A 10,113-nucleotide genomic window follows, 5' to 3' on the forward strand; every position below is an offset into this window, starting at 1 on the left:
ACTCAAAGCAACAATAGCGCGGTCATGATCAGCGATGGCAAATTTTGTTCTCGTGCCTTGGCAAACGGACAAAAGGTTCCCTCATGCTGTCACACTGATGAAGATTCAACATCCACACCAATCTGGCACAGTACATAAATATTAAAAATGAAAAGAAATAGAAAGAAAATGGAAATAAAAATAATGATTTGAATATTTTGGTTCAAAAGAATTTTCAAAAATGTTCAGATATACGACTTGCAGTGATTTGAGGATCATTGAACAACATTTTAATATTTCACAGTTAAAAAGTGGTTTCAATCACATACAGGTGCAAACATGCTCGGTAAAGTGGACAATCACTGTTTCCATGGCAACTGGATTGATCCACTTTTGATGCGAGCAGGGGTCTTACAGTGATGAAGTTCTTCAACATCATAGAACACAGGCGTCAAACTCAAGGCCAGATACGGCCCGCCACGTCATTTTATGTGGCCCACGAAGACAAATTGTGCATCAAATTCGTGTGTCATTAATAGAATTGAAAATTGTCTTCACTTTTAATATCTTTTTTTGTTAAATATTTGTCCAGTTTTTACTCGTCTGATTTGAAAACGAGTTATTTCTCAGTTTGTTTTGTAGCTTTTGCTGTATATAATATGAGGTGCTCATACATTTATTTGGGTTGACAGTCATAATGGCCCTCCGAAAGAAGCTATGACTACAATGTGGCCCGCGAAAAAAATTAGTTTGACACCCCTGTCATAGAATGTCAGGAAATGAATGGTACATATATATAATGAGCTCTCATCAAGTTTTGCAGTCTTATTTAATTTTATTATTTTTGCTAACTCCAAAACATCATTTTAAGTGGCCAACCAGAGCTTTATCCAGCCACAAACTCTAAATATTTACCTCGCCACATAGGGGCAACGGAGGTGAAATGGGAAGGGGACTGGAGCAAGCAGAGCTGTCAGCTTAATTACGACTGACATCCGTGATGTGTGCAGTGCAGTCTTCTTGGAATCATGAGGCCATCGCTTGCACTTCTCGTGCTCTTTTAGAAAGAAAGACACGGGCCAACATACTGTCAGCATGAAGTATAGCTCAATAATACACAGCACTCATGCACTCTATTTTTCATTATCAAAACCGCTCGGGTCCTTTGTGCGGAATGACGATGCAAAAATTGCCTCTGGTTTGAGACATCCTTTGTGAGGATGTGTGATCGTTCTATAAATATGATGGCATGTATGCAACTGGCCGGTCTGGGACAGCAGAGGAGACTCGGTTACACCGATGGGCGTCATGTAGTTCCGTGGAACAAACTTTCTGAATTAACGAGCTTTTCAACTTACAGGTAATCTTAAGAGCAGTCACTGACGTGAGAGATTTCAAGACATGCAAGCTAGGTATCGCATCTAAGGGTTAGAACGGTGTGTACACTTTTGCAACACTATAAATCTTTTTATTTCCCTTCTTCAACTTGTTTTTTTCTCTCAATTGAGTTGCACAGGTTGTTGGTTACATTTAATGGTTTGAAATGACGAATCTCGAGCTTTTCTTTTTTGAGATAAAAATAACAGGGGTGTGTAGACTTTTTAGCACTACTGTAGCGCCATTATTTTTCTTCCATGTTCACTTCCTGGAGGTGTAATGAATTGGTGTCCCGCTGGTTTGGTCCACACGTCAAGCAGAGAAAGCAGTCGTAATGAGAAAAGGTTGGTGTGGCAGACAGTGAAGCTTCATTTGTATTCAGTCACCTTACATTGTGAAAAATCTGTGTGAAGATGAGCATCACAGCATAAGTTTTTTTTTTTTCTCAACAACACATAATCTACTTAAATGATTATTTAGTTCTCTGATGGATTAACTTCCAGCGTCCTTGCTCATTTTTATACCCTCATGTCCTGTTGTTGAGCACCATTATATGTTTTTGGTCCCTGATGGCTGAAGGACTGTCATTCGGTAACTTATTCTCTAAGCACAACATGCCACGCAAGAGGTTTAAGCCAAATACAAGCAAATGATTCATTTGAACCAATACTACCCTTTCTGCTTCAGGCCTGAGGATATAAACCTCTTCGAGACCCTAATTGTGTCTATCTGAAATGCCCCTTTATGTGTCTGACCAAATGTTTGTAAGAAAACAAACATTGTACAAGTTGACGTTCGAGTTTGATGCATGTAGTGCTGATTGACAAACTGTAAATATATTGTCAAATGTAGTCTTAAATTGTCTGATGGTGAGCAATTTTGAAGCAATTGTCTCTTGAATAATAAAGAAGATACTCCAGCCTGGGTCCCCTGAGCCTTACTCGGTGACATCAAGTTTTTTTCATTAAAAAAAAGTGACTATATCGCATTTGAGAGTATAAAAGGGAAGTTTTAAGAAAGGTCGTGGGTGACGGTCGTGACTGGAAATCTAAAACAACAGCGCCCTCTTGTGGTTTTACATGACAGCGCACTAGTGATATGCATTCCAGTTCTTTTAAGTGAACTGAAACTTTAGAATTAGTTCACTCAAAATATTCTTTCAAAACAATCGTTCACAGAATCGTTCGCTACACTTTCTTATTTATTTATTCTTTTTTTTTTTTTTTACCTCGTGTGGTGTACCTATTAAAGTGTCCATGAGGTGTATCTAATAACAGGCCACTTCATTAGGGAAAAATTATGGCCAAAGCTTAAGTGAAAATGAAAAGTGCCACACCCGCCCTCACCCCCACCTCCTGATTGGCTGTTTGATCTGTGACGTCACTTGAACACTCCATTAGGTACACCGCCATTTTCAAGTGTACCTAATAACAGGCCACTTTATTAGGGAAATATCATAGTCAAAGGTCACAGGTGTCAGGGCCGCATTCCAACATGTTTTCCAAGATTCCCTCGTTAATGCAGGCCCCAAAATCAACCCTGATTTTAAGCTCCCAAGAGGGCAAGGAAAACAAAAACAAAAACCGACTAAAAGAAAGAAATAGTCGTATTATTTTATTTCATCGTATTTATATATTTATTATAAATGTATTATTTATTTATATAAATGTATTGTTTATTCATATAAAGGCCGGTCCGCGAAAATATTTCTGACACGTAACCGGTCCGTGGTGCAAAAAAGGTTGGGGACCACTGATTTCACTATTTGCTTGTGAGCTGCTCCATAAAACCATATATATTCCATTCATTGTGATCAAGGCTTCCATTGTGTAGTGGTTAGTGCTCTCGACTCTCACCGCAGCGGCTCGGGTTCAAACCCCAGTGAAACCAAAAGTATTTTATCATAGAAAAATTGGCAACACAATTACTCGTGTGCTGCCCAATATAACCGCTATTTGCTTGTGAGCTGCTCCATAAAACCATATATATTCCACGTAACACAAGCGAGGGTTCCATAGTGTAGTGGTTAGTGCTCTGGACTCTCGCCGCAGCGACCTGGGTTCAAATCCCATCGGGACCTAAAACATTTTATCATAGAAAATTTGCAACATAGTTGCTCGTGTGCTGCCCCATATAACCATACACCTCCCTAAAATTTAGGGCTAGGGCAGGAGTTATTGTTAGAGCTAGGCTTAGGGTAAGTGCTAGGGTGAGGGTTAGGGTTAGTGCTAGGGTTAGAGTTAGAGTTAGTGCTAGGGTTCGGGTTAGAGCTAGGGTTAGGGTTAGTGCTAGGATTAGGGTTAGTGCTAGGATTAGGGTTAGAGTTAGTGCTAGGGTTAGGGTTAGAGCTAGGGTTAGAGCTAGGGTTAGGGTTAGAGCTAGAGTTAGGGTTAGGGTTAGAGCTAAGATTAGGGTTAGGGCTAGGGTTAGGGTTAGAGCTAGGGTTAGAGTTAGGGTTAGAGTTAGAGTTAGTGCTAGGGTTAGGGTTAGGGTTCGGGTTAGAGCTCAGGTTAGGGTTAGAGTTAGAGATAGGGTTAGGGTTAGTGCTAGGGTTCGGGTTAGAGCTAGGGTTAGGGTTAGTGCTAGGGTTAGGGTTAGAGCTAGGGTTAGAGCTAGGGTTAGGGTTAGAGCTAGAGTTAGGGTTATGGTTAGAGCTAGGATTAGGGTTAGGGTTAGGGTTAGGGTTAGGGCTAGGGTTAGGGTTAGAGCTAGGGTTAGAGTTAGGGTTAGAGTTAGAGTTAGTGCTAGGGTTAGGGTTAGAGCTAGGGTTAGGGTTCGGGTTAGAGCTCAGGTTAGGGTTAGAGTTAGAGTTAGGGTTAGGGTTAGTGCTAGGGTTCGGGTTAGAGCTAGGGTTAGGGTTAGTGCTAGGGTTAGGGTTAGAGCTAGGGTTAGAGCTAGGGTTAGGGTTAGAGCTAGAGTTAGGGTTATGGTTAGAGCTAGGATTAGGGTTAGGGTTAGGGTTAGGGTTAGGGTTAGGGCTAGGGTTAGAGCTAGGGTTAGAGTTAGGGTTAGAGGGTTAGGGTTAGGGTTAGGGTTAGGGTTAGGGTTAGGGTTAAGGTTAGAGCTAGGCTTAGGGTAAGTGCTAGGGTGAGGTTTAGGGTTAGAGTTAGTGCTAGGGTTAGTGCTAGGGTTAGAGTTAGAGTTAGAGTTAGTGCTAGGGTTCGGGTTAGAGCTAGGGTTAGGGTTAGTGCTAGGATTAGGGTTAGAGTTAGTGCTAGGGTTAGGGTTAGAGCTAGGGTTAGAGCTAGGGTTAGGGTTAGAGCTAGAGTTAGGGTTAGGGTTAGAGCTAAGATTAGGGTTAGGGCTAGGGTTAGGGTTAGAGCTAGGGTTAGAGTTAGGGTTAGAGTTAGAGTTAGTGCTAGGGTTAGGGTTAGAGCTAGGGTTAGGGTTCGGGTCAGAGCTCAGGTTAGGGTTAGAGTTAGAGTTAGGGTTAGGGTTAGTGCTAGGGTTCGGGTTAGAGCTAGGGTTAGGGTTAGTGCTAGGGTTAGGGTTAGAGCTAGGGTTAGAGCTAGGGTTAGGGTTAGAGCTAGAGTTAGGGTTATGGTTAGAGCTAGGATTAGGGTTAGGGTTAGGGTTAGGGCTAGGGTTAGGGTTAGAGCTAGGGTTAGAGTTAGGGTTAGAGTTAGAGTTAGTGCTAGGGTTAGGGTTAGAGCTAGGGTTAGGGTTCGGGTTAGAGCTCAGGTTAGGGTTAGGGTTAGAGTTAGAGTTAGAGTTAGGGTTAGGGTTAGGGTTAGTGCTAGGGTTCGGGTTAGAGCTAGGGTTAGGGTTAGTGCTAGGGTTAGGGTTAGAGCTAGGGTTAGAGCTAGGGTTAGGGTTAGAGCTAGAGTTAGGGTTATGGTTAGAGCTAGGATTAGGGTTAGGGTTAGGGTTAGGGCTAGGGTTAGGGTTAGAGCTAGGGTTAGAGTTAGGGTTAGAGTTAGAGTTAGTGCTAGGGTTAGGGTTAGGGTTAGAGCTCAGGTTAGGGTTAGAGTTAGAGCTAGGGTCCATAAAACCATATATATTCATGCAATGTGAGTGAGGTTTCCATAGTGTAATGGTTAGTGCTCTGGACTTTCACCCCAGTGACCTGGTTTCAAATCTCAGCGAGACCTAAAATATTTTATCATACAAAAATTTGCAACACAGTTGCTCGTATGCTGCCCCATATAACCATTATAAAAATTTGCTTGTGAGCTGCTCCATAAAACCATATATATTCCATGTAACGTAAACGAGGGCTCCATAGGGTATTTGCTTGTGAGCTGCTCCATAAAACCATATATATTCCATGCAATGTGAGCGAGGGTTCCATAGTGTAGTGGTTAGTGCTCTGGACTCTCACCCCAGCGTCCTGGGTTCAAATCCCAGTGAGACCTAAAATATTTTATCATAGAAAGATTTGCAACACAGTTGCTCGTGTGCTGCCCCATATAACCATTATAAAAATTTGCTTGTGAGCTGCTCCATAAAACCATATATATTCCATGTAACGTAAACGAGGGCTCCATAGGGTAGAGAGTCCGTGTGATTCCCTCGTTAAGTGCACCTGCGTGAAAAGTTTTAGCTCCTGTAGAACGTGAAAATGACCAAAAACCTTTCACGCAGATGCACTTAACGAGGGGCTCTTGGAAAATATGTCTGAATGCGGCCCCGAGGACTAAAGCTTGACACCTGTGACCTTTGACCATGATATTTCCCTAATAAAGTGGCCTGTTATTAGGTACACTTGAAAATGGCGGTGTACCTAATGGAGTGTCCGTGTGATTCCCTCGTTAAGTGCAGCTGCGTGAAAAGTTTTAGCTCCTGCAGAACGTGAAAGTGGCTAAAACTTTTCACGCAGGTGTGTTTAACGAGGGTAACTTGGAAAACATATTGGAACGCGGCCCCGAGGACTAGAGCTTGCCACCTGTGACCTTTGACCATGATATTTCCCTAATAAAGTGGCCTGTTATTAGGTACACTTGAAAATGGCGGTGTACCTAATGGAGTGTCCGTGTGATTCCCTCGTTAAGTGCAGCTGCGTGAAAAGTTTTAGCTCCTGCAGAACGTGAAAGTGGCTAAAACTTTTCACGCAGGTGTGTTTAACGAGGGTAACTTGGAAAACATATTGGAACGCGGCCCCGAGGACTACAGCTTGCCACCTGTGACCTTTGACCATGATATTTCCCTAATAAAGTGGCCTGTTATTAGGTACACTTGAAAATGGCGGTGTACCTAATGGAGTGTCCGTGTGATTCCCTCGTTAAGTGCACCTGCGTGAAAAGTTTTAGCTCCTGTAGACTGTGAAAATGACCAAAAACTTTTCACGCAGGTGCACTTAACGAGGGTAACTTGGAAAACATGTTGGAATGCGGCCCCGAGGACTAGAGCTTGACACCTGTGACCTTTGACCATGATATTTCCCTAATAAAGTGGCCTGTTATTAGGTACACTTGAAAATGGCGGTGTACCTAATGGAGTGTCCGTGTGATTCCCTCGTTAAGTGCACCTGCGTGAAAAGTTTTAGCTCCTGTAGACCGTGAAAATGACCAAAAACCTTTCACGCAGGTGCACTTAACGAGGGACTCTTGTAAAACATGTTGGAATGCGGCCCTGAGGACTAGAGCTTGACACCTGTGACCTTTGACCATGCTATTTCCACACGAGGTTAAAAAAAAAAAAAAGAATAAATAAATAAGAAAGTGTCATGAACGATTCGGTGAACGATTCTTTTGAAAAAATATTTTGAATGAACCGATTCAAAAGATTCAGTTCACTTAACTGGAATGCACATTACAAGTACAAAAGAGTGCAGACGACAGTCGGCTGCCAGGTCGAAATAGCCGACTGGATAATGACATGGGCTCTTGCTCGGTAAAAACTTGGTTCGATACCAAGTGGGAAAATGTATGTAAATGTGCTTTTATTGGGCAATTAACCCTTTATTTATTTATTCTTTTTTTTTTTTTTTTTAACTTGTTTGTAGAAACAGTACATATTTTCTGGATTGATCATGAGAAAAATTCAAAATATTTTGGATTTGTGCACACGTGCTAAGACGTTTATCACCTTAACATTTTTAGTCTGGGAGGGATAATCCACCTTACATCATCAATTGCTCATAACTACAAAAGGAGTTTTTCCAGAATAGATTTGGAAAGCGTAATACTAACCTGTGTAAAATTTGAATTAATTGCGACTGGTTGAGAGCAGAGGCGTGACGAAGTTGTGACAATGTACCCTGTCATCGACAACTGTACAAATACATTGTATTTGGCCCTTGGGCCTATGTTTGTCACCTCTGGTCTAGATAATGAAATCATAAATGTTTTCTCAATACACCATGTGAATGGCTCATTGATTGGACACTACCAGAATTTAAATCGGAATGACCAAAAATTAGTACTTATATTGTGAGATTGTATCGTTGGGTTATGGTTACTAATCATAATCTTCCGCCTCGCCTGAATGGAGTTATGAACCCGTGAGCGTCACTCACTTTCTGACATCAGACAAAAAAAACAACGCTTGTTCTGTTGGTGCCGCCAAGCGTCTAACTCGAAATCCTAATCCGGTTATATAAAATGTCCATCCAATCCGCACCACACCACACGACAAAATTCTCCTCGCGGCAACATCATGATCATCATCGTAGACCTGCTTCTGATGCTCATCGACCTGACCTACGCCATCCTGGCCGCAGTTGTCCAGACTTTTCTGCGCCCGAGGCTGAAGTGCATAGACGGGGAGCTGTGCCTGATCACCGGGGCCGGGGGCGCCCTGGGCCGCCTGTTCGCCCTGGAGTTCGCCAAGGAGGGCGCCCGTCTGGTTTTATGGGACTGCAACGCGGCTGCCAATGAACGCACCGCCCAGCTGGCCCGGGATCTTGGCGTCAAGGTGCACGCCTACACGGTGGATCTGTCGCGGCGGGAGAGCATCTACGAGGCGGCGGGGCGAGTGAGGACGGAGGTCGGGGACGTGTCCATGTTGGTCAACAACGCGGGCGTTGTGGCTGGCAGGAGGCTGCTGGAATGCCCCGATGAGCTTCTGGAGCGCACCCTACTCGTCAACTGCCACGCTTTGTTCTGGGTGAGACGCGACTTTGATTGCAAAAAGGGCGTGATGCTCGGACGAGTATTTGCATGTCGTGCACTCTGCTGAACGCCAAAGTACAAAGTCAACTAAAAGTGACACGTGCTTCTGTTTATAGCGTTATGTATTTTAAGGTATCCGTGCTTTGTTTTAATATTTATTTTCTGACAACTTTTTAGTTTTTATATCATGCATGGGGAATTTCTATTCTGACACAATTGAAGCGAGTAAAAGCCAAATGCAATCAGAAAAGAGCACAGATAAATGACTGAAGAATCTTCCTAGGCATTAATGTAATGTGGTTTCATGTTGGGGAAGCCATATGCAGCATTTACTCGCCTGACATGAGTTACATAACCTCTATTCAGTCGGTATTTGTGCACTAGAGTGTGAAGGGAGCAGCAACTCCATCACATCCCCAAGAGGCCTTAATGGTCAATGTATACAGCAAAGCTCATGGGTAAACGTTGCCCACCTCTGCTGTACAGTTCTGGTGCTCATGAGAACAACCAGTCTAAGCATGCGAGTCTATTGTTGATCCGCTTACAGCCCCGTGCTCAAATATGGAAGCTCATTATAACAGCACAACATATTCACATAGTGGACTTAGCAGTCACAACATTAGGTACACCAGCACTATCTTGTGACAAACAGTACGAGAGACATATGGTGTTCTTCTCATGTCATGTTCACAAATGACAATCAGTGGCACACGACAAGACTAACATTATCTTTCTAAACTCAGATGACCAAGGCCTTCCTGCCTCAGATGAAGGCAAAGAACCACGGTCACATCGTAACCGTTGCAAGTGCTCTTGGCCTCTTCAGCACTGCATGTGTGGAAGTAAGTAAAGCAAGGAGTCTCAACATGTGCTCAAGTCGTACCGATGATTTGAAAGGTTCTGACTGTACATTACAAGAAATGTTTGAAGGTATTGATGCTCTTCCTACAGGATTACTGTGCCAGTAAATTTGGGGCAGTCGGTTTCCACGAGTCACTGACCCACGAGTTGTTAGCAGAAGAGCTGGATGGAATTAAAACCACGCTAATTTGCCCTTACATTGTGGACACGGGGATGTTTGCAGGCTGCGAAATAAGGTGGAATACTACAGATCATTTTATTGTCCATCTGACCGTTATTTTAAGATCTAATCTCCAATTTTTAGGAAGGAGCTTCGCAGTCTAATCCCACCATTGGAGCCTCTGTACACCGTTCAGCAGTCCATGACAGCCATTTTGGCAGAACAGCAAATGATTTGCATCCCTCGCCTTATGTACATCCCGTTTTTGACACGAGCGTAAGTGCAGTCCACTTTTCACACAACCTGCTCAACATTTGAGGAGTAGGCGACAATTGATTGTGTTGTACTCTTTTCCCTTTGTAGTTTATTACCATGGGATGCAAATCTTGCCACATATCGCTTCATGGGAGGAGACAAATGTATGCTGCCCTTCATCAAGAACGTTGAACAGAGGACATGTAATGGCCATATAAAATCATCATGAGACTCCCGTCGTTGCTTCTACAATATTTAATATGCGTATTTTGTGTTGAAATGAAATGTGATTACAACAGACTTTAAGTGACCGCTATTTTTACACGACATCTCAGGACTTGATAGCAATAAAACAGCAATTTTGTAGTCTCCATTTTGGTCTAGATTATAAAACGAACATTTTGATGTCAATAAAAAGTCTGTAAAATA

The 10,113-nt window shown here is 42.9% G+C and overlaps 1 protein-coding gene across 1 annotated transcript; it reads left to right on the top strand.

Annotated features, from left to right (window-relative positions):
• Positions 1-7,856: 7,856 nt before the first annotated feature.
• Positions 7,857-9,941, top strand: LOC119123125 (retinol dehydrogenase 10-B-like). Its single transcript, XM_037251966.1, has 5 exons — positions 7,857-8,403; positions 9,152-9,250; positions 9,360-9,505; positions 9,574-9,705; positions 9,793-9,941. Exons 1-5 carry the CDS (start codon positions 7,954-7,956, stop codon positions 9,911-9,913), a joined length of 948 nt encoding a protein of 315 aa, XP_037107861.1. The 5' UTR covers positions 7,857-7,953; the 3' UTR covers positions 9,914-9,941.
• Positions 9,942-10,113: the final 172 nt, after the last annotated feature.

This window comes from Syngnathus acus, chromosome 5 (genome assembly GCF_901709675.1).
Source record: "Syngnathus acus chromosome 5, fSynAcu1.2, whole genome shotgun sequence".
Lineage (NCBI taxonomy): Eukaryota > Metazoa > Chordata > Actinopteri > Syngnathiformes > Syngnathidae > Syngnathus > Syngnathus acus.

Excerpts from the sequence above, each read along its gene's own strand:
- LOC119123125 (XM_037251966.1), top strand. The coding sequence starts at position 7,954 with ATGATCATCATCGTAGACCTGCTTCTGATGCTCATCGACCTGACCTAC. Across the intron at positions 9,251-9,359 it reads TCAGCACTGCATGTGTGGAA|GATTACTGTGCCAGTAAATT; the intron begins GTAAGTAAAGCA and ends CTCTTCCTACAG. Across the intron at positions 9,506-9,573 it reads TTTGCAGGCTGCGAAATAAG|GAAGGAGCTTCGCAGTCTAA; the intron begins GTGGAATACTAC and ends TCCAATTTTTAG.